At 28.6% G+C, this 26,105-nt stretch overlaps 1 protein-coding gene across 1 annotated transcript; it reads right to left on the reverse strand.

Annotated features, from left to right (window-relative positions):
- Nucleotides 1–259: 259 nt before the first annotated feature.
- Nucleotides 260–2,279, reverse strand: LOC124942606 (putative serine/threonine-protein kinase). The gene is made up of 4 exons (XM_047483139.1): nucleotides 2,162–2,279; nucleotides 1,749–2,087; nucleotides 1,434–1,671; nucleotides 260–868 (listed from the first exon to the last, which is right to left on the reverse strand). The coding sequence occupies exons 1-4, from the start codon at nucleotides 2,229–2,231 to the stop codon at nucleotides 397–399; spliced, it is 1,119 nt and encodes a 372-aa protein (XP_047339095.1). The 5' UTR covers nucleotides 2,232–2,279; the 3' UTR covers nucleotides 260–396.
- Between the last annotated feature and the right edge of the window lie 23,826 nt (nucleotides 2,280–26,105).

Below are 26,105 nucleotides of genomic sequence, written 5' to 3' on the forward strand. Positions count from 1 at the left end.
GCCATTGTTAGTTTTATATTTTAAACCTATTCTATCTTGAACAACCTTTATGAGTTATTTTTTCTGTCATGTGATGCTTAAATGAATTTTTTATCACATAATATATTAACCCTTTTAAAAAAAAAAAGACATCTTTATTTTAACTCATCCCTGTTTATTCTGGACTAGATCAATTAACTAACCTAATCAAATTTAAAACACACATGAACAAAAGTCCCCCTGTTTCTTGCCCTGTTTTTTTCTTTAAAAAACTCTTCAATCTTTCAATTTCTTGTTCTTTATTCATTCAATCTCGGATGGCCTCTCTTTCTCTAAATATATACAAAGCCATAGTAAACAATCATCAAACCGAAAAACCTAGAAATTGAAAAAGAAGAAGAAGGCTTAATGGTGTTATCATAAGAACAAAAAATCAGGGCTAGCCGAGCTGACACTAGTAGAGCCACCCAAGCTATGATTAAACGGTTTCTTCCCTCCAATCTTAACATTTGACAAATCAGAAACAAGTCCCGGCCGAAGAATCTCAACATTAGTCATATCGAAATCATTCCTCAACATTTTAACCGCAATCGACATCTGAGGCCTTCTAGTCGAGGTTTCTTGAACACAAAGCAACCCCACCTTCAACAAAAGAACAGCTTCTTCTTTTGAGAAATCGCCTTCAAGAATTGGATCAACGAGATCCACAACATTTCCTTCTTTGTATTTCTCCCACGCTTTGTTAACCAAATACTGCTCTCCATGTTCTATGTCAAAGTCCACAATTGGTTGCCCGCTCACAACCTCTAGTATCACAACTCCAAAACTATAAACATCTGATTTTCTTGTAAGATGTCCACTTATTGCGTATTCTGGAGCTAAATAACCCCTAACAAGAGAAAAACTCTAGTAAAATATCATTTGAAAACAGATATTCTATCGAGAATTATATTACAAACAACACAATAAACCCTAATTAACATCAAAATTCAAATAATGCATGAATGCGCATATTACACAAATGTTTATTAGAGCTTGTTAATTGGGATTTTATAAAAATCCATATATAATCATACATCATTTTATTCATTCTTACATTAATCACATCTTCGTTTTTTCTTAAATCCAACTATAATCAAACATCATTGCATCCAATTTCTCATCAATCGCATCATTCAATTTATTAAAAAAAAATGTAAAAAAAAACTCATGCCCTCAAAATCACCTCATCAATCGTTTTTAAATAAACCTAAGTTTATTAAAAAAAATTAACTACCCAAAAGGTTTTAGATATAACAAGAATCAAAAAGGTTTAAACAATTAAGATTTGTTCTAAAAGAAAACCTATATAGACTAATATTAAGATCGAAGTGAAAGTCATGTCAACAATTCAAGATTATTCATATTCGAGTTATATTCAATTCAAATCTTTCGAAGAAAGTAGTGGCGCTTACAATGTTCCGGCGACTCGAGTGCTAATATGCGAAGTATTATCGGTAAAGATCTTGGCGAGACCGAAATCCGAGAGTTTAGGATTGAAATCATGATCAAGAAGAATATTGCTTGTTTTGATATCTCTATGTACAACATGAGGATGAACTTCTTCATGAAGATAAGCCAATGCTTTAGCAACTCCATAAACAACATTCCTTCTTCTCTTCCAACTAAACTTCTTCCTATTTTGATCTCCCCCTAAATAAACCCATAATCAAAACTCAATCTTTTTTCTTAAAACAAACAAAAAAAAAACAAAAAGATTGGATTTTTACCTAGAAATGTATGAGAAAGACTATTGTTTTCCATATGTTGATATACTAAAAACCTTTCTGCGCCATGAATACAACAACCCAGAAGCTTGACAAGATTTTCATGGCGAATATTAGATAGGGCAGCTAGTTCAGCCACGAATTCTCTTTCTCCTCTCATTGATTCTTTCTCAACAGCTACTACTTTTATTGCCAACAAACTTCCATCTTCAAACCAACCCTTATAAACACAACCAAATCCTCCTTCTCCAACCTTGTTAGATGATCGAAATCCACCGGAGGCAGCCTTCAGTTCATTGTAAGAGTAAGTTCTGAATTCCTTCTCATTGTCATCAATGGGATCTGCAAATCATTTGTTCTTATGATCATGAATTGATCATGAAATAGAAAGAACAGAGAAAGAAATTGATACATACTTGTGTGAGAGATTCTTTCTGCAGCTAGATTTGGTGAGAAACACTTTATCAATGAACCCAATAGCCTCATAATTCTCAGATCTTTCTTCTGTTCATAAATTGTCGGCCGATTGAAGAAGAAGAAGAAGGATAACAGATAGAGATTAGAAAAGGTGATGGATTTCTGAGTTGGCATTGTACTTTAAATATACACACGGATTTTGACTCTCTGTTTTAGATACGACTTAGACTTCTTCCTTAAACCATAATTATAATTATTTATGATTAATCAAAATTAATTACTTATTAATTTATAATGCACTTTTCATATGACGCACATGTCCTTGCTTTTTAAGTTTGGTAAGCCGATTAGTTAGAGGGCAAAATAGACTTTTACATTTAGGTCTTGTTTGGTTTATGGGTTATGTGATGTTATTTACTTAGGGTTATTCTTAATACATTAATAGTATAGTGTATTTCTTTTCGGGATAAATTCAGGAATTGAATTTTGGGTAGCTTGAAAAATTATGAATAAACGGGTATATCAATGTAAGTTTTTGACTATTTTTTAAATTAGAGATATAAATAATAAATTAAATTAGAAAATTAGGGGTCTCATTTTTTATGTAAAAAAAATTAACATAATTTAGAACAATTTTAACGAATAAGTTACCGTGTATAGATAAAATTAAAATAAACATTTAGCAATAACTTTAATAATTTTGAATAAATAAGAATAATAAGTTTGATTGATTAAATGTATCCAACATTTAGTAATTTGAATAAGTGAACATTAATTTAAAGTTTGATTGACATAAAAATTTTAAACATGAGTTCAATTATAAATTATAACTCAATTACTCATTTGATAAGATATTATAATATTTTAATTTCGGTTTCATTAAAGTTTGAGTTTAGGATTTTGGGTTATTATTAAGTGGTAAGAAATAAATTAAAATTGAATCAATCTAAACCGAATAAAAAACTCTAAACCTAATAAAAAAAAATCTAATCAAACTCAACTAGAATGAATATGACGATTTTTGCATCCACTAACTAAATTAATGGTTTGGTTTGCGATATAGTTACGATGAAACTGTCGCACCAATAAATCAATCTTTCTTAAAATTAAGAAATATGCATTATTTGATTATATCTAAATATTTTTATTATGAATAAATAAGCTAGATAAATTTTTCCAAACATCTAATATTTAAAACTAAAAATGATTAAGTATAAATTTTTTATTTTTATAATATGAAACTACTTTAAAATTTTATATGTAATTTTTTATATTATTATTGTTTGTTATTTGTTTTGTTAACCATTTTTTTAAAGTATATTTATTATTATTTAATTAAACAAATAAAATCGATTGAAACCTTAACCTATCAATAAATCGATTATTATCTATTTAAAATTTTCTTAAACTGATTTCAATAATTTAATTGTATATTTCATCTAAAAATCAACGAAAGCAAATCGTTTATATGCATAATTATTATGTTACTAGAATTCAAGGAATAGTCAAGATACGTGAAAATAAAATATTGGTCTCTATTATAATTAATTAGTTAGTTAATTACTCTTTAATCAACCATGTTTTAAAGCTATATAAACACAATTAGTATTCATGTGAACCATCTCCTTTGCTAAATATGTTGCAACTTGCAACCGCCACTTATGACTGGTTAATTAATTGCTCTATTATCATATACTTTTTTATATGAGTTTGACTTATCCACTCCACTATTTTAAGGGTTGTTTGATTTTGATTTTTAAATTATTATTTTAATCCAAATATGTTTGACAATAAGATCTTAATATCCTGATGACAATGACATTATAATTACTAGTAAATATATATTGGACATGATTGAAAACGAGCGAAGTTAAAGTAAATTTTGGTTCGAAATAAGCTGTTATTAAATTTTGTTAGTATATAATTAAGATACATTTCAACGGGTAGGAGTCGGTTTAAGAAATCAAAAGGTCACAGTTCTATTTCATCTGAAATCGCTTTCAGTTTAAGTGAGAGACATGATTGTGGGTGTCATGCTAGTTCTCCTTTAATTCCAAAAATAATTAAGGTCTTGTTCGGATTGGAGTTTTTAAAAAAATCTAAAGAGGGAAAAAAGTAATGATTGGTGATGATTTTGAGAAGGTGGTGATTATTTTTTATAAAAAGACTTAAATGGTATTGATATATATGAATAAAATAAAAAATAATAATTTAAAATAAATGGTATTTTTGTATTTTTGTTAATGAAACGAGAGATGTGATTGTTGAGAAGTGATTGATTGAAAAATTGATTTTGGATGAGTTTTTTAAAAAATACAAAGAGAACAAAGTTATGGGTTTTTTTTAAATCAAGAGAGAGAAAAATTGAAGGATGGATAATGATTTTGAGGATGTAATGATTATTTTTGGTAAAAAAGACTTAAGTATGGGTATATATAAATAAAATATAAAATAATAATTTAAATTAGAGGGTATTTTAGTATTTTGAATAATAAAATGAGTGATGTGATCGATAAAAAGTGATTAATTGAAAAATTAATTTGATAAAAATTAAAATAAAAATTTTTAGAGAACAAATCCTAAGATACCTTTATACATTCTTTTCAATTAAAAAAAATATAATTAATTCAACCAACAACCGGATTTAGTTCTATATCTAGGTGTTTCCAAAAAAGATTAATATAATTCATCCATTTTGTAAAAAATTAATTCACTGCAATTTATTCTCAGGTACATTGAATCATTAAAACCTTGTTTGTTGGGTTAATTAGGTATTTTAAATATTTTGTAAAAGTATATATAATCTTTTTATTTATTCTTTTTATCGATCATAATATTTAATTCATTAATTAAACTTTATTTTATTTTAAACGAATAATAAAATTAATTAATTTCTAACAAAATAAAACTCATCCTTTTAAAAATCTTTGTTAACAATGTTGTTTAAATAAACATTTAGTTTATTTAAATAAATTGAATCGCATGTGACCTAAGTTGGATGATTGATGGGTTAGAGGGTATATTTGAATATCTTATTTAAGATAAGGGGATATATTTGGTCTTAAATCATTTTTCAAAATTCATCATTTATTTCATGACTTTTTAGATAATTTAAAATTTTAAAATAGTGACAGACAGTCTAGGCTAACTAACCCTTTTATTTTGTTTTTTTTTAATGGTTGAGTTTAGAAAGAATGTTATTATTATTATTATTATTTTGCATAGTTTAGAGCCAAGTATAGATTCCTTTTCATTGGTGGTTCACACAAGTTATTTGAATAAACTAGTTTTTATTTAAATAAATTTGTTTAGTTGAGAATTTTAAAAACTAGATATTTTTTGGTAAAAAATTATTAGGTACTAAAATATTAGAATTAGAGAAGTAAATAGTAATTTAAATTTTACTATAAGATGAAAGGTCATGTCATATTACTATACAAAAGTAAATATTTTTTTTTTCTCCCTAAAACTTACCTTAGTCCTAAGGTTAATCCACTCAGAGATTTTTCAGTTAATCGGTTATGATTAAGTCCGATTTTAGCTCTTATTTTACTAACTAGTTAACCTATTAATATTGGTATCGGTTTTACCGGTTCTGGTTTCGATCGATTCTAATCGGTTAACTAGTTTTAACCCGAAAACAATAATTCAATTTATTAAATAAAAATTTTCAAAATCATTGTTTGCTCCATCCTATTCTATTATTCTTTATCTTTTTTTTATAACTATATAAATTAGAAATTTTAAAATAACTAATATATATAAATTATTAAATATTATTTATAATATATCTAATATTTACAAAATAACTAATATATATATATAAATATATAATTAAATTATTACTAGTTAAATCGGTAGAAAAACATTTTAACTGTAAAATAAATCGTTTAACCGATAAAAAATAGGTTAACCGATAAAACATTAAAATGAAACCGGTAAATTATCTGTACGGTTCAAATTTTTTTATTTTTTTACATAGCCCTAAATCTACTCCTCCTTAATGCGATTATATTTTCATTTTTAAGATTTGAACTAAGAGTTTAGTATGAGATTTTTTTTTTCAAAGTACATTAGCAATGTTTCACTATTATTGTAAATTAAATTTGCATATCAACTAATATTTATATTTTCTTAAGTTTAAAGTTAGCATATTAGAAAATGAAAATTTTGTTATTTAATGTTATAACACGTTCATATCATATCAATTAATGTTTTATTTTAATTTTTCGGTTTAAATTATCAACTTTCTTTTATAAATAAAATAATAAAACTTTAAAAAAGAATTGAATATATTAATATACATATAATTTCATAAAATAAATCCAGTTATAGTATCTAATATGAAATATTCATATTAAATTAATAGTAATATTCTTTATAATATATATATTTTTTAAGGTTGTAAACTAGCATTTAAGGGTTCAATATTTGGTCTGAACTGAATTCGAATTTTATTTTCGGTATTCGAATCGAATTTTAAACAAATTCGAATTCAAATACGATTTTCGATTTAATTTTCGAGTTGGGTTTTAACTTGAAAACCAAACCGAAAATCGTATTCATTTTTTATTATTTATTTTTATTATATATTTTATTTAATATTATATTTTTATTATATATTAAATTAGGTAAGTGTTGGCTCTTCTAAATTTATAAAAGTATTTTAAAATTTGTTGATAGTGAATTTAAAAAAATGCAAGCGCAATTATTGTAATAAAGAGTATAATTGTGTAGGTGTTCAATATTTGGTATAAATCGAATATCCGACCAAATTTGAATTCACCGAATTCGAATAAACCAAATTTGAATTTTAATATTCAGTTCAGTTCTTGAATTTACTTAAAAAAATAAAAACGAAAAACGAAAAACTGAACCGATGAACACCCCTGAGCATAGTATGATACATAGGGATGGAAATTATAATCATTCTCACAATTTTTCGATCTGAATTGTCTAGTAAGGGCGGTTTTATCTAGTTTGACTAGGGATGGGGCGGGATGGTAATTGTGTCCCGTCTCAATTCCGTTCCGATCTCATCCGATTATATCTTCAAACACTAAAACACAATTAAATATATAACATCACTAATAATATTTATTAAAATTTTATATTTTATAACAAAATTAAGTTAAATTTTTAGAAATAATATAAAATTTTAATTTATTACAATACATATATATATAAAGAAAAGTTATATAATTTTATCAAAGAATTTTTTTTAATAGGGCATAGTGGCGTTTCCCAAGAATTCCTTGAAATCGAACAAGGTAGACGGTTGGAGATGATAGAAAAAAAAAATCTCAAAAATAAATTAGAACAAGCATTTTCCGTCACTATCCATCTCATTTATACTCATAATTAAGAAATTCATTTTTAATCTTACTTTTCTACTCTTATTTTTAGTAATAATAACTTACTAAAAAAACTCTAAACCCCTACATAAAATAAAGTCATTTTATCCATCTTGACTTATTCCACAAATATTTCCCTCCCTTCTAGTCAAAAATAAAAATTTGCATACGTTATTAAGACGTCAGATTTCCTTATTTCCCTGGAAGTTTCATCGTTAATAAAAATTAAGATATTTGATTAATTATTATTATATTTTAATTTAAGCTCGTGTTTATTTTACTATCATCAGACATTTATATTAATTAAAATATTTGCTCATAGCTGACTAAGTCAGCTGAAAACTTCTTTATAACCTTATTATTTCTTTATTTATACTAACATTTCCAAAGTCAGACAAATTTCTTCGATGAATCCAAATAAATAAAATTGAAAGATGTAGAAGTGATATTTCTCGAATAAAAACGACCCAAGTTCGAATTAATAAGAAAAAAATTATTAAATTGAGCGTTCACTATGATAAGTAACATTATTAATTTTATCTTTGAATAGAATTGGGTGAAAGTTCTTCAACACATTCTATTTTCATATATATATATAAATATATTTATTTGTTGACTTATTTTAAATTCAATGTAAAAAAATATGTTTTAAAAAATGTTGGTCAAAATGATGGTTCGACGGCGGCTGAGAATGGTAATAGCTTGATAGTAGTAGTTAATTATTTTTTATTTTTTAAACCATGCAAGACTTTTCTCATTTAATTTAACTATTCAGTCTTCTTGTAGTTAAATTTATAATTCATCATAAATAATTATTATATTATTTTACAGAATTAATTCTTCATTGTAAAATTTTATCAATTTATTTCAGAAACTAACAATTATATATTTGTTTGCTTAATTTATTTCAGTTGGCTTTCCTTAAATTAGCTGAAAATATTATATTGTAATTCCTCAACATGAGGAGTGATAGAGGGTTATTTTGATGCTACTCATACTGTCTTATATGTAGTCAGAGCCGACCTTGGGGTAAGCTCGACAAACCCTCATGTTATGGTAGCTCACTCTCTAGGCACCCAATTATTAAAAATAGTAAGAATTTTGTTAAATATGTTGTAATTTTAAACATAAAGTCTTGTAACATAGTGATTCGAGATAAAAACTTACATTTTTATTTGATTATGAGTTCGAATCTCATCAAAAATTATTTTTTAATCAATTTTTTAAACTAGATCTAGGGTAACAAAAAAAAATATCGACATTTTTTTAACGCAGGCTTGGGCAAACCCAAAACTGAGGGCCGACTTTACATGTAGTGCATGTACCCACTCATAAAATGACATGTATATACAAAAGTGAAACATCATCCTCCTCATTTGTTAATTTTTTCTCTTTGTACAAATAGCAATGTCATCAAACTAATTGTGGTAGAGGGAGGAAATGAGTGAATGACGTGACATCATCTTATTGGTTGAAAAAGTGTGAGAAAATAGATTTTTTTCATTCAATCAGATTGATGCACGCACTATCATTTCTTTTGATCATTTCTTTTTCCAAATTTTCTCCACTATCATTTCTCTTTCTCAATATCCCAAAATTCTCTGTTTAATCCCATGTGAGTTAAAACGAATTTTTTCAAACAAAGTTATCTAAGTTATTTATTTATTTTTATTTTGGAAACTAACAGATAATTACACCTTAAAACGATTTAACTGAGAATCCACCCATTGATATTTGATCTTTTATATGCACATATTCTTGATACTTTGACTTAACCTAAAAAATTTAATAATAATAAAAGTTCATTGAGCTATCTCGATAACTATTACAAACAATATATATATATTCTGTAAAATGTAGACTTTTTAGTCAATTGAAGTTAGTAATATTATAAAAATAAAATATACTATAAAATTGATAGAAACAATGTCATAAGTTTAAACATGAAAAAAAAAAAATTAAAATCAAGTCAAGATTACGTATTACTCTTAATCGGAAGAACAAGATCAAAGTAAATAATAATATTTTGTATAATTATTAATGCAAATTAAAGTTATAGCATGACTAAAAAAAATATTTTGTAATTTGATAAGACTGTTATTAATTTTGTGATTATTTGAAAAAAATCAAAGTTCAATGGGCTTTTTAAAAATTTAAACAGGCTTGTGAGACCCTGAATCTGGATCCATAAAAGTATTGGACAAGGGCCTTTACATGGGAATTGAAGAGAAATATAAAGGTCCATTTGATTTTTATTTTTTTAAATAGAAAGGCATTCAAATATTTATATTAATTATTTAAATGATATGATTATAAAATTAAATTTAAACAACTCTACATATATCAAGACTAGGGCATGTTTGATGTTATTTTGATTATCTTTCGATATTGCCAACATCCTATACTACATTTTTTTAAAATTTAATTATTCATAATAAAATTATTATTTTTTGATAACCTATTTTTTTTTTCTTCTAAAAACACTAGTCAAGAAGACTAAAATTCATAAATTAGAGACAACTTTTTATTTAAAGTAACCATAGAGTTATTTTAAATAATCAAGTTTCAAATAAGGCCACAATAGTTTAATTTTATTTACCTAGACCGGATAATCTAGAAAAAGAAAAAAAATATGATGATCGGTAATAATTTTGAGGAGGCAAAAATATTTTTTTTTTATAAAAAGACTTAAAGAGTATTAACAATAATAAAATAAAAAATAATAATTTAAAATAAATGGTATTTTAGTATTTTGATTAATAAATTGATTGATTTGATGGATAAAAGAGATTGTGAAATAGTGTTTAAAACTTTAAAGTTTAATTTCTTTTATTTACTTAAAGTCTAGGCATATTTTTACTTTTTTTTTTCTTTATTTTGTAAAATTTTGATGTCCCATGATATTTTATTTTTATTTTTATTTTAATTAATGAAACAAACTTGTAGAAAATTCCAAATAATTTTGTTTAGGAAATAATGCCTTATAACCACATAGAGATTGAAAATTATTTGAGAAAAAAAAGTCATTTGAGTTTTTAATTTTTTAAATTATTATAATATTTTTTATTTAAATTTTATAAAAATAAAATAATTTTTTTAGTATTAATTAATAAATTAAATAATTTAATAGTTAAAAATATATAATAAATTAATACAATTTGAACAAAATTATAAATAAATAAATAAATAAATCAAACACTCCTCTTAGATAACATATGAAAGTGATGGTGTGTTCTTTTTTATTATTATTAAAAATCTACTTATGATCTAATTCATAAATTAAAATACCAATATCTTTTAATTTTATTTTTATAAATTTAAAAATTTAAATATAAAAAATATTATAATAATTCAAACTACTTATCATCTAGTTCATAAATTAAAATACCAATATTTTTTAAGTATTTTTTAATTTATTAAATATAAAAAAATATTATAATAATTCAAACTATTAAAAATTCAAACAACTTATATTTTCATTAAATTAATTTTTTTTTCTAAAGAATATAATAAAATCTCTAATAACCTAACATCAAATAAACTCTTTTAGTTGCTTTAGATTATTTTCAAGCCAAGTTCGTAAGGGAAATTTTGTTGAAGAATTTAGAAATTAAGGAATAAAATTATAAAAGTAAAAAGGATTTGGTTAATGATTTTGAAAGTAAGATTTTTAAAATTATTTATAAATACTATAGAATAACAAAAAAATCATCAAACGGTTGGATTTAGAACCGCTTCTCAACTTTAAGATGTTTTTATTCTTCTTTATTATCATCAAAATCAATTAATAAAATCATCAATTCTCGTGCAAATCAAGTAAAAAAAAGAATTTGTGAGATGAGAGCAAATAAAGTTTTGAGAGAAAAATTCGATTAGGGCTTTATATTATATTATTCATATTATATAGGGGCACACACCCAAATTAGGTATAAAAAAACTTCCACTTAAATTATTAAGTCTCCCAACTTTAAAATAGGTTAAAAATATCTTACACTTAAGGATATGAACAAATTTTTTTTTTAAAAAAAAAAGTCAATTTTCATAAATAAATAAATAAATAAATAAATGTAAGATGTATTCAAACGTTACAAAAGAGAAGAAAAAACAAAATAATAAACAAAAAAAACAACGTAAGAATTTTAAATGCCAATAGGATAGAAAAGTTTTTATCCTGTACAAGCCCTTTTTTCTGATTGAGGCGAACGCGTATAACATAAATCCTTTGAGACGCTTGTATTTTTTTCCCTTCGAAAATTCTTCAATTTTTTTTTCAGATTGCCTGCCACATGATAAGGGGAATTGGTTTTCAGTCGTTCACGATTTTGTTGCTATAACACAATTCAATCCATTTGACCAAGAAGTCAACGACTTTTGATGGTGTATTCCATTGAAATTGAAGGAGGTTCTGCAGAAGAGCACACATGTTCTTGGCAAGATCACAATGAAGAAGAATGTGATCAATGGATTCTTCACTTTTCAAATAAATGTTGCATCTGCTAGCGATATGAAATCCTTTCTTTTTCAGTTTGTTATATGTCAAGACTACTTCATTGATAGCTTCCAAACAAAAAAAATGAGAATTTTGATGATTTTTTTTTATTTCCACACCTCTTTCTAAGGAAATCGGGATGGATTTTTTTGGAGAGATAGATGATAAATGTAGCTAGTTTTAAAATCGGAAGAGTCAGACAGAGAAAACTTGTCGTTAGTCTTTAGGTTAATCGAAACGTTGGTAAGAGCATCTATGAGGAGATCTCGTCTCCCCCTCCTCTTCGGTAGAAAGTCGCATATTTAAAGGAATTCTCCAAACAATTTGGTTAGATGTGAGACAAAAATAGTCTGTCACTTTAGTCTCTTTTTTACTAGAGATCTCAAAAAGATCCCGATAAAAGTCTGACAATTTTTCGTTGGGGTGCCACATATCATTCCAAGAATCAATTTTCTTACCATTATCAACTATAAAAATGAGAAGGGGAGAACTTCTCCCATTTTTTAGAGATATGTCCCCGTAGACTTCTACCCATAAACTTTCTCCCCAAAAGAGGCATCTATTTGTTATCTCGAAGTCCGTACTTAACGATGATTGTTTTCTTCTAGAGACTTGTATTTTTGTTGAAAAATCTCCACCGTCATTTACAGGGGAGTGAAGTGTTGAAAAAGAAGTCATTGATTATGAGTGTGCCTTCAACAATGTCAAGCTTAGTTGTGTCCCATCTCACCAAATGAGTGATTTTAGATGAGTTAGAGTTTCCCCAAAGGAAAATCATAATGATTGTGTCAATTCTGCTGGCCACCGATGCAGGGATAGAGAAGAGTGACATAATGAATGTTGGGATTGTGGCGAGGGAGTTCTTAATGAAGACCAACATACCTCCTTTAGAGAGAAGTTTGTTCTTCCAAAGAGCCAACCTATTTCTCATTTTCTCGATGATATGATTCTAAATATCCTTGCAAGTGAATTTGGCATTAAGAGGGAAGCCGAGATACTTTGATGGGAGAGAACCAGTTTTGAACCCTAGAATTTTGGCCAATGATTAGTGTTATGAACGTTACTAATGAAAAAAAGTTCAGACTTTTCTCTATTAATCTTCAACCCCAAGCATGTCTCAAAAAGAATAAGAATCTTTCAAAGAGAATAAAGGTTTTTTGTAGGTTTAGTAAGACAAAGAGTGTCATCAACAAAAAGTAAGTGAGATATGTAATTGGTTCTTCTCATCGTTCATATATTAATTCCTGCGAAAAGACTATCGTTGATGGCTATCTCGAATAGTTTTTACAAACCTTCCATAACTACCGTGAAAAGGAGAGGTGATAAAGGATCTCCTTGTCTAAGTTATCTCGAGCTTTGAAAACCCAGACACCGTGTTGTTTATAAGAATTGAGAACTTATATTTAGTAACACAAGTTTTGATACACTTCCTCTATTTCACTCAAAAACTCATCTTCTCGAGGAGAGAAAAGAGAAAATTCCAACTCACGTGATCAAAAGCTTTTTCAATATCAAGTTTACAAAGGCACCCAGACCCCTTTCTTCTAGTAATGGAGTTAATGCACTCATTTGCAATGAGAGAATCGTCGATGATCTGTCTATCTTGTACGGACGTCGTCTAGTTAGGAGAAATGAGTTATGGAATAGAAATTTGAGCCTATTAGCTAAAGTTTTTGCCAAGATTTTATAGAAGCTCGTCACAAGGCTAATAGGTCTGAAGTGTTTGAGTTCCTTGGTCCCTTTAATCTTCTTAAGAAGGACAATAAAGTTAGAATTCTAACATTTCTCAAGGAACTCGTAGCATGAAAGTGTTTGAACGAGCTCAAATAATCCTCATTAATAAATTCTTAAGACTCCTTAATGGAAGCGATTGTGTATCCATCCGGGCCATGTGTTTTGTCACCATCACAACTTGTAATAGCTTTTCAAATTTTCTCAATTGTAAAGTCCTGCTCAATAGAGGACTTTCGTTGCTCGCTAATTTCGTTAAAGTCGTTTCCTCCCAAAATCGGTCTCTCACAAACTAGCTCTGTGAGAAGACTCTCAAAGAAAGAGAGAATGAAATCCCGAATGGGGTTTGCCTCGAAAATCTCAATCTCTTTCACCTTAAGGATATATATATATAATTATATTTCATTCGATAGTTTGCAAAGTTGTGGAAAAATATGCTATTAGAATCCCCTCCTTGAGCCATTTACACCGTGATTTTGTCTTGCGTTATCTTCTTCTCATTTAAAAGTCAAGTTTTTCCATGAGGGTGCATCTACTAGAGATTTTAGATTTAGTCAGATCTTATTCTTCTTCCAACCTTTCAATGATATCAATATCTTGGGAAACGTTAGTAATGTTAGAACGAAGGGAGCCAACGTTAGTAATGTTGCCTCCATTCTTTAATGAAAATTTTGAGTTTTTTAAGTTTAAAAGAATTGATAAACAATGGTCTCCCCACAACTGGTGAGTGATCCACCCACCACTTCCCCACTTCCAACACAAAATTATGATCCGAGAGAAGAGCATTTTCAAATATAAAAGGTGGTGTAGACTGAGAGGTTTGGTCGTTGTGAAACTACTTGAGTTTTTCTTTTGCTTGGAGCCCTAACTAGGTTGAAATCGCCATAAAAATACCAATGTATGGGCCATTGATTTTGTAAATAATATACCTTATAGATAAAAGTAGTCTTCTTATTATAGTCGATCGGACCATAAACAACACTAAATGCCCATATGTTCCCTTTGATGAGGAATTTGAACTTAATGTATATTGAAAATGTCCCAAAAATAGTTTTCTTCCGCTTGAAAGAGATATGTGTTCCAAAGAACAAGGATTTTGCTTGAATGTCCATTAGCGATTAAATTCGCCCATTTAAAAATTTTTCATTTTAGTTAAATCGGTAAGGAGGTTTTCCTCAAGATTTGAGACCATTATTTGTTGGAGATCAATAATGTCACAATTACAAGAGTTAATGAAAGAGAAAACGAAACTTTTTTTCTAGGGTTATTCAAACCCCTCACATTCTATGAGATTATCTTGATTAACATAAAGAACCTTGGGTTGATTGAGGTTCCGAAATCACCATTTCAGGTGATGCTTGGGTGGTAACGATCGTGCTAGTTTCCTCTACAAGGATCGCGATTTCCTTATCGTAATCGGAGATACAAATCCATTCCTTACACATTTGTTTTAGGGTATTTGATGTATTATATCCACTATCTACGACTTTAATATGAACAGTATTTGTAAAACTCATCATATCATCAAATTCCCCTTTGGATTTGTTGTTAGTACTTTTATGAGAATTGTTAATATCAGGTGTTGTCTCCTGCACTAAAAAAGTTACTTTAGGGGGATTTAATACTGAAGAGGTAGTGTGGTAAAAAAATGTGGGGTAAATGTAGTTGGATGGTTTTGAGGGGGAAGTGTTGTTGGGTGGTTTTGAGGTTGGATATATAGAGGAATAGTTTGTGATAAGGGATTCAAGAGGTGAGTTTGTGTGAATGGATAAAAGTGGGGTAAATTATGTGGTATAAATGATGGGTGAGGATATTATTGGAGTGGGATGGTTGGATGAGGGTAGGGTTAGTGGTGGTCGATGGGGACTGACGTGCCAATGAGTTTGGATTTGGATTAAGGTGTATGTTAGATGATGTGTTATGTTTACGTCTTCTCTTGTAGAATATTGCAAAGATGTTATATCAGTTGAGATTTAGGTCGAGAATAGATTGAGTCGTATAAATAGGTGGTGGTGAGAAATGTGGTTGTGCGTTTGATATATCAAGAGAAGGTAGAGAGTTAAATTTGTTAAGTTTGGGGATGGAGGGTGTGTGGGAATGAGAGAGTGGATGGGGAGTGGTCTGTGTTGGTGATGTTCTAGCTTCAGAGTTTATCGGTATTGGTTGGTTGATTGGATGTTGGGGGATAGTTTGGCTCGATCGAGAGGATGTTTGGAGTAAATTTTTTATTGTGAAACAATATAACTCAATAACAAAATAATTGCTTTTAACAAATAATAAAACTACTAAAAACAAATTATATAACTAATAACTTAACTAATTTACATTTCACTAATAATTTCAATTCTTATTTCTTTACCCCCTCAAGATGAAAATTTTAAAATAACAACTTAAGTCTCAACTCTTGAAATTGTTTCATATTAAGTGACTTAGTAAGAAAATTTACATTCGGTAAAAGAAAATAAATATATGTCAATGGAATAAATCCTTCTTTGTATTTATTTTTACCACATGACAATCGATATTAATGTGTTTCGTGCGTTTAAATTTTTTGAAAAATATGAATTTCCGTTTTGTTGTCGCAACGAAGAACAATGGGTAATGGAACTTGAATTTGAAAATCATTAAGAAAATAATAAATTCACTGTAATTCACCTACAATCATTGTCATAATTCTATATTCGGCTTCTACTGAAAACCTAAAAACAGTTTGTTTCATTTTTTTTCAAACAACCAATGCATTTCTAATATAAATGCAACTCACTCGAGTATCATGTTAGTATCATAACATGATACCCAATAACTATTTAAAAAAGTTATAACTGTAAGATCATTATGAGATGAATAAAAAATTCCTAAAGATCATATTTCTTTCAATATTTAACTGTCTGAATTGCAAAATCAAAATGAGACTTATAAATATTATTAATATATTGACTGAGTTGCTATACAGAATAAGCAATATCAAGCCTTATGAAATTCAAATACAATAATCAACTTATCAATATTTTTCTTAATCGATAAGAACGTCACCCTTAGGATCATTCAAAAACTTTACAAAAAAAAATGGGTATTTTGTTTGTTATCTTACAACCAAAACTAGGATCTGTCTAGTTTTGATTATTGACCCTCCTATTTTTTGGGCTTCTTAATGAAATGGTGTTAAACCATTTTCTCAAAAAAATAAATTATACTTTTAGTCATGGGTGTAAGAGTTGATTTAATTCCAATCAAACCAAGATCAGAAACTAAATCCAAAATATATTTTCTTTGGTTTAAATAAATATCATTATTATTATTTATAATTTCAAGACCCGAGAAAAATCTTTGATCTGAAGTTTATCATATATGATCCATTTTATATCCTCAATTTATTGCAATGAGTTTTCCTACTAAAAGAATATCATCCACATACATTAATAAACCGACAATAACATTTCCATTATTTTCGAATTTTACAAAATCAGTGTCATTGAAAATAGTTGAAATATGTAAATGTCATATTGCCTTGATGATTGCCTTGATGATTGTTTTAAACCATAAAACTCTAGTTAAGTTTGCATACTTATTTTGACAAACAAGATTTAAAACATCTTGGTCTCTTTATATTATTCACATCAATTTAATTTAAATATCATCTCTTTGTTGATGTTAAAGTAAACAATAATCTTATAGTCACATTCTTAGTCACTAGTGCATAGACTTTATGTAAATCATTTACATAATTTTGATAATAACTCTTTGCAACTAGCTTTATATTTATTAACACTTCGGTCAACGTTTTAATTTTGTTTTATAGATCCATCTATATTAAATGTGGTTTTTACCATTTGGTAAAATAATCAAGATCCATGTTTGATTTTATATAGAGCAACCTTTTTATCACTTCATAAATCAGTCAAGGTCCATGTTAGATTTTTATATAGAGCAGTTAACGTTGTTAGTTGATAGAGTTGCTCCATATTTCCAAAAAAAAAATCAGTATATTCAATATTTTTTGTAAGTTGAAACAAACGGATAAGAAAGTGGTAAAAACAAAAAAATTTTAACACTTGTTTCAACTTAATTTACTACATAATCTTTTAACAAATAGGTAAATTGATACATCTAGAACTTCTCTTAAAAGTATCATTTATTATTTTGAACATTTAAAGGTGCATTTTAATGTTCAAAATTTTCAGATTGAACATTAGATTTAAGATTAAAAGGATTATGCGTAAATAATGTTCAAAATTTTGAGATTGAACATTAGATTACAAATCAACAGGATTATGCTATAAATAATGTTCAAAATTTTGAGAACGAACATTAAATTATAGATTAACATGATTATGATGTAAATCACATTCTAGGATATAATATTCATCAAATTTTAAGTCAATATGATCTAAATTTCGATTATATGTAAAATCTAATTCCTAATCAAAGAAATAAGGTACATCAGGTAACATACCCCCATTTTTATCATGCCCAGTCATTTTTTCAAAAAACAAATTTTATCATGAAATATAAGATCTCTAGAAACATAAATATTACCTTCATTAATGTCATAAAATGTGTACATTTTTTATTTAAATGATAACCAACAAAAACACATTATTAGCTCTAATTCAGAATTTTGACTTGTTTGAAAAAATATTTGCAACATAGTTTAGACAACAAACATTCTAAAATAATCATAATTTGGGTTATTTCCACTTGAAACCTCAATTGATGTATTTCCATTTAAAATGTTTGTAGGAATTTTTATTAATAATATAAGGTGTAACAAGAAATTCAAAACTTTAGGTTCTAAACTAGAATCTATCGTTAAAGATCTTGTATAACTTGAATAAAATGTATATGTTTTTTTTCTGCAACATTATTTTGTTGGGGTGAATAAGCACGTGTTGTTTGATGAATAATCCTTAAAAATTCAAATAATCTTGAACATCTTTCATTTATTAATCCAGTTTCATTATCTTGTCTAATAATTTTGATATCAATATCAAATTGAATTTTAATCATTTTGAAAAAAAACTTTAAAATTTATCAAACACAAACACTTTACTAGAAATTAAAAAATTAGTAAGGGAAGTGAAAAAGCTACTAAGGAGAATCCCATAAGGTGTTAGGATATACTTAAGGGGGTCAATAGAATTGATTTATATAAGCAGAATGACTTACTTTTTTTGAAAAATTGAGGATAATGGAAAATTCAATTCAAGTTTGGTTTGGAAGAATATCCGAGAACAATGACAAATTGTTGATTGGGTTCACTTGGTTTGGTCCTCCAAAATCATCTATCTAAATCAGATTGTACTTTGACTTGCGTTACGGGAAAGTGATGACGAGGGATACAATTAGCAAGTACATGACTATTCCTAGTATTAGTTGTATGCTTTGTTAAGATTGTAGTGAAACAATTGTCCATATTTTTGGAGAATGCCCTTACTCAAACTCAATCTGGATGAAGTTTACTTATACCATGAGAATGAGAAACTTTCCTATTGATTGGACTCATATTAAGGAATTGGGGCTTGTTAAGGCCAAAAGTGACAATTTCTTTGTTAATGTGTTCAAGTGTTACTTTGGAACTATTGTGTATTAATTGTGGACTAAAGGAATGCTATAATTTTCTCAAGAAGAAGAAGGAATGAGGAACAAATTTGGAAGGAAATTGTGATGGATGGTCATGCGCTTATTCGTACATGGAGACGAATACTCACGAATCCAAAAAATTGAGCGATTTGTCAGAATTGGGATATCATGTTTGGAGTAGTCACGAAAATGTTGATGTTCAATGTGTGTTAAAAATTTAATAATTGTGTTGTGTTGTTTCGCTTGTTGTAATCTGTTTAACTTCTTTGTGTTGTGTGTTGATTCCATTTCATTAAGGAAATGATTTGTTTTACCTTAATGTTGAAGTCATATTTTTTTTTTCTTTTTTGGGTTTTTTTTAATTAAATGACGTTAAATTGTTTTCCTAAAAAAATAAGAAAATTCATGTACACCTAGAAAAATCATCAACAATCATCAACAATAGTAAACATATAAGATGTGTTCAAAATAAACTCTTCTCGATATGATCCCCATAATAAATCGACATGAATAAGTTTGAAAAAATTGTGTTTAAGATTCACTTCTTGTAAATTACAATCTTTGCATTTTTTTAAGTGGACAAGTAGGTTTCCTAATCGTTTAGGACTCAAAACAGAACCTGTTAACAATATAATCATCATCGTTACAAGAAAACAAATTATTCTCTATAAAATAAAAATTTCCAATCATTTTCTCCATAACCACCTTGAACATTTTTTTAAGTTCATAAAAATAACACCCAAATTCTGAGAAAACCCATTCTATTTTGTTTTCTTTGACTAATTTAGAAAGTGGAATCATATAATATTTATAACAAGAGTCATACAATACATCTTCAAGTTTCAATTCATTAGATATTTCAACCATTACTATATCAATTATATTCTTACAAGATCCATCAACTAAGTACATAATCTTAGGTATTTCTAACTTTTCACATTAATAAACTTATTTTTATTATTGCAAATATGACGAGTAGTTCTTGAATCAATACGTCATCTATTTATCATAATGATTAGTTGATTTAGCTAAGATTATAATCAAACAAATTAAATGAAAACAGATTTGGAAAATAATACTTTCCTGTATATGAAGTATAGTTACTTTCTTTATTCTTAATGTCCCTTATATTTTTTATAAAATATTTATACATATTGAACTCTTCTATTGTCATATCAGGAACATCTTCTAAATCAAATACGCCAAGTCTGGTCTCGTACATATCATTGTGTATATCAAGCTTCCTACACAATTTGAGTAAGAGACTTGTTTCATGTACTCATACTCGGTCATAGCTTGATCTTCTTTCACCGAAGACAGACTGAACTGATCGCTTCATTCGGTGTAGAAACTGACTTAGCTGACTACATTTTGTACAACTTCACCACCCTTTTACAGTAGTCTTGTTGAGACAACATCAATTTTCCATTAACTTTGTCTTTAGTCACGTTAATCCCTAAAATTTTCTTAACAACAACCAAATCTTTCATATCAAAAACTTAATTTAATTGCTTTTTTATTTCAATAATCTCAACCACGTTACTTGAAATTATGAGCATATCGTCTACATAGATTAACAAGTACATTAAAGACTTATCTTGGAGTTGAGTGAAATAGACACAAATGTCAGAATCTAGTAAAGCTTTGCTTCATCATGAACTCATCGAACCTTTTGTACCACTGACGAGGAGATTAATTGCTTCAGTCCATAGAGGGATTTATTGAGTTTGCAAACTTGATGTTTGGTTCCTTTGCAAACTTGATGTTTGGTTCCTTGTTTTATGAAACCTTCAAACTGACTCATGTACATAACCTCTTCAAGATTTCTATGAAGTAAAGTTATTTTTACATCAAGCTTCTTAATTTCCAAGTTCTTCATTGCAATTATGGCCAACATTAACTTAATTGAGGAATGTTTGACTACCGACGAAAAAATCTCGTGATAGTCAGTCCCTTCAATTTGAGAGTAACCCTCAGTGACCAACTTGGATTTGAATCTTGGTTTCTCAACACCTATAATCACTAGCTTCCTCTTAAATACTCATTTACAGTTTATCACCCTACACCCTTGGGGTTTATCAACCAAATCCCAGGTCTGAATATAATGTAGAGATTTCATCTCTTCTATCATCGACTCGTACCACTAGTTACATGCCTTACTTAACATCGCTTCTTTATAACTCAAAAGTTCTTCAACTTCTATAACTTCACTTTCATTAAGTGCAAAAGCCACCTAATCAGCCTGACCAAACTTCATTGGAAGTCACACTTCTCTTCAAACTCTATCGTGTGCCAACTGATAATCAGACAAATCATCTTCTTCAAATGCTTGTTAAAAGGCTTATTCCGAGTTTACAGCACCAGGATTAAATTCTTTTTAATTAGACCTGATATCAAAAACTTGTTTAACTTGATTCCCATTAGTAGCTCTACATTGATCATAAGACGATGAATCCAAAACTCCACCTTGAAATTGAACCCTTGTGTGTTTGTTCTAATCATATTGACTAGTAGATGGCTTATCTTGTACATCATTATGATAAAACTTATCTTCGTTGAAGATAACATCATGAGATATGAAAGCCTTTTTTTATCACTAAGACAAACCTTGTATCCCTTTATACCTTGAGGATAACCAATAAAATATCCCTTCTTGGCTCTCGGATTAAGTTTCCCCTGATTCACATGTACATAGGATAAACAAGCAAATGTCTTTAAGTGATTATAACTCGGAGAATATCTAGACAAAACTTCTTCAGGCACTTTGAAACTTAAAACCAATGAAGGTGATCTATTGAAAGCATAGCTTGAGGTAAATGCGGCTTCAGTCCAGAAACTCTTAGGCATACCAGATTGATTCAACATGCATCTTACTTTGTTCATAATAGTTCTACTTAACCTCTCGGCCACTTCATTTTGTTGTGGTGTCCAACACAAGTATGTTTTCTAACAATACCTTCTCTAGCATAGTATGAATCAAACTGACAATATTCCAGGCCATTATTTGTTCTTAATCTCTTAATCTTTCTTCTCATTTCCTTCTTAGTCATAATTTTCCATTCTATGAATTTATCAAATGCCTCATCTTTCGTTTTCAGGAAATAAAATCAATTTTTTTCTAAAGAATCATATATAAACGATATGAAATATTGACATCGAGAAAGAGATAATGGGACCTGAGGTGATCCCTAAAGATCTGAATGTATGCATTTAAGAGTTCTTTTTGTTGTGTGAATTGTTATAGGAAAACTTAAACAATGTGATTTACCCATGACACAATGCTCACATAATTCCATATCTTTGATCTTGGCATCCCTCAAAAAACCTTGTTTCTTTAGTTCCAACAAACCATTAAGGTTCATGTGTTCCAATCGATTATGCCACTATATCGTTTCGTCTAAGGCTTGCATTGTCATATCAACTTCTCCACCAATAACCTCCCCATCAAGAACATACAGTCCATATTTAAGACTCTCTTCAATGAATGACAGTACAACCTATTTCTGAATACTCAGACTCCCCTCCTTCAAGTTTACTTCATAACCTGTTGAATCAAGCACACCAAGAGATATCAAATTTCTCTTGAACTCAGAAATAATTCTCACATCTGTCAACACCCTAAATTTCCCATCATACATCTTGAATTTTATTGAACCAACTTTGATGATATCACAAGATTCGTTGTTTCCCATCAAGACCTTATTACCCTTGGACTCCTTGAAATCAAACAACCAATCTCGCCTTGATGTCATATGAAAAGTGCACCACAAATCAAGAATCCACTGGATTCAGTATCGTTGTTGGACATAATGAGAACTTCAACACTATCATTTGCATGACCTGCATTTCCTATATTGGCGTAGTTATGACCATGAGACTTTCCTGAATTGTAATTCTTTATTTCATTCTTACGCTTGAGACAATCCTTCTGCAAGTGTCCTTTTTTCTTCTTTCAATACCAGTAATCCATTTCTTGGACGCTGTAAAACTTTGCTAAAGAGTTTTGGGCTGATGAACTATATGTCGAATGATGATTCTTGGGTTTATTGTTCATTGAATGAGGCTTTGAGTCAGATTTACCTCGGACATTCAATCCCTCACTGAAGTTCCTTGCACTCTTGAATTTCAAGTCTAATTCCTTCGAAAACACAATCGAGACGACTTCTTCCAAGAGACAAAATTTCTTTGCCATACTTCAATGTGTCTTTTAGATTACCATATTCTTTGGGCGGTGAGTTTAAGAGGAATATGGCTTGGTCTTTATTACTTACAAACACTTCGAGAATCTCAAGATCTGAGACAAGCTTGGTAAACTCATTGAGATTCTCCTCGATCGATTTGCTCTTTTCCATTTTAAAACTGTAGAATCGTTGCTTGAGATGAATCCTATTTGGAAGTGACTTAGTAAGGAACAGTTGTTTGAGCTTGAGTCACATCGACGTTGTTGTCTCCTCTTTAATCACCTTCCTCAGAATCTGGTCACCAAGACTCAAAATAATAGTATTGCGCGTTTTCTTTTGTCTTTCCTTTTTCCTAGATCTTCTTTTTCACGTTTGGCTTTCACGGCGTCGTTCTTCACAGCCTTTATCTCCGTTGAGACCATATCTTTCTTCAACCCTTGAGTAAGAGTATCGATCAAACTAAGATTACCCAAATGGGTCAGCATCTTGATTATCCGTAGGTGGAAATCATTCTTTCCATCGAACTTTTCTAAGTCCAATTTGTAACTTTCCATGTTCTTTAACTTTCTTGATCACAACCCTTCAATGCGTTCAAACCAACTCTTTGAAATCTTGATTCTCCAGTGATTGTACAACCACAAAACCATACACGAAAAAAATGGCTCTGATACCAAATTTTGCGGAAAATTAATAATACAGAAAGAAAGAACACATTGATTTTTATACTAGATTCGGCTTCAGATTGATGCCTACGTCCTAGTCCGAGAGAATGGCTCTCGAGTTTGAATAAACTATAATGAGAAAAATAAAATTACAGACTTCTTCAGTTTCAAAGATCTCTTCAAGAAACATTTTGACTCTCTCTTTTACCACACTTTATTACAAGCACTCTCAAGCTATTTACACAACTTAATTAACAATAACAAAAGTAATGACATATATGTAATAATACTAATCATTATAGAACCTAACAAAAATGCAGATTCAAGACACTTCATTACAACCACAAATCGTGATTAGTTTTTTTTGGATTATATCATTCTCTCAATTTTTGGCTAATTGTGTTCATTATCCAAACTCTAACCATAGCATCAACAATACTCCATTGGTCACGTTCATCACATTCCTTCGATTGAAGATATGATCCATCGATGAAAAATGTTAGGTGAACACTCAAACTCCAACCAAATTTTGTGTCTCTTTTAGTAAGAGTTGCATAAGTGATATTCAGCTTGGGATGATCATTTGCATCAATAATTAATGGATCGTTGTTGTATTTTCACTTAACTAGAACGGTACAAGTTATTGGTAATTGACTCTCGATCGTTATAGGTTGAGCGATCAGAGTCGAGGTTCGCACTAGAGTTTGATTAAGGCTAGGATTAGTGCTAGATAAGATCAAAAGATTAGACAAACGTGATGCTCCTCCTAGAATCATTATCATCAGATTAATCTTATTTTTTCAACTATCTATATTAGCTCTCATACCATGTGCAAATCAAGCGGAAACGAATTGGTGAACAACTACAAAGTATAATCAAATATGAATACAAAGATAAAAGCAAATGATGTTTTGAGAGAAAATCTTGATTAGGGCTTTATGCTATTTTATTCCTATTATATAGTGGCACAAACCCAAATTAGGTATAAAACTTCCACCTAAATTATTAAGTCTCCAAACTTTAAAATAGGTTAAAAATATTATTTGCACTTTAAGATATGAACAATATAACTCAATAACAAAATAATTGCTCTTAACAAATAATAAAATTACTAAGAATAAATTAACTAACTAATATAAGTTAGTTAATTGATTTTATTTATTCAATTCTCTGCCTCTAAATTTGACACTTAAAACTGTGTATATGTACCCTATATCCTATGTAAGTAATATATTCACTACAAAATTGATGTGTAATGGTTAACTTACTAGTTCCCTCCTTAAATATGTAAAAAATGACTTTGAATTTTATTTGTTGGATTAGTTAAAGGTTGGATTTTGATAGTACGATATTTTAATTATATATTTTGTGATCCAAAATTAAAAAAATATTAAGCTAAGAATTTATTCAAAATACCATAAATTAATTTTGGGGTCAAATGTATAAAAATTGTATAGAATTATCATATTTATTTGTTTGAGTAAATTTGGTATGAGATGATTGTGGAGGAGAATTCGAACGAGTGAATTGGAAATGAAATGACTTTGATTTTCTGAAAATATAAAATAATTTCTCTTTCTTATTTCTTCTCTCTTTCCTCACACCATTATCTTTTTTTCAAGTCATTCGCTATTTAATTCATTTCCCCAATTTCTCCCACCCTATCACTCCTCATTTGGTATTTATCGCATTTGTATTCTCAAATTTGTAGGAAACCAAAATATTGTTAATCATTCCTAAGTTTAACCTATCAACCAAACAACAATAGGAATGGCAGCTCATTTCCATTCTACCATAATATCAAACTCATTCTATTTTGAGCATTCAAATCAAATAGCCCCTTAAATGATTTAAGGCAAATAGCCCCTTAAATGATTTAAGGCTAGTTTGATTTAATATATTTAGATATGGTCAATAATATTTTGCTTATTTAAGTCCCTAATAAA

Source organism: Impatiens glandulifera, chromosome 6 (genome assembly GCF_907164915.1).
Source record: "Impatiens glandulifera chromosome 6, dImpGla2.1, whole genome shotgun sequence".
In the NCBI taxonomy this organism is placed as follows: domain Eukaryota; kingdom Viridiplantae; phylum Streptophyta; class Magnoliopsida; order Ericales; family Balsaminaceae; genus Impatiens; species Impatiens glandulifera.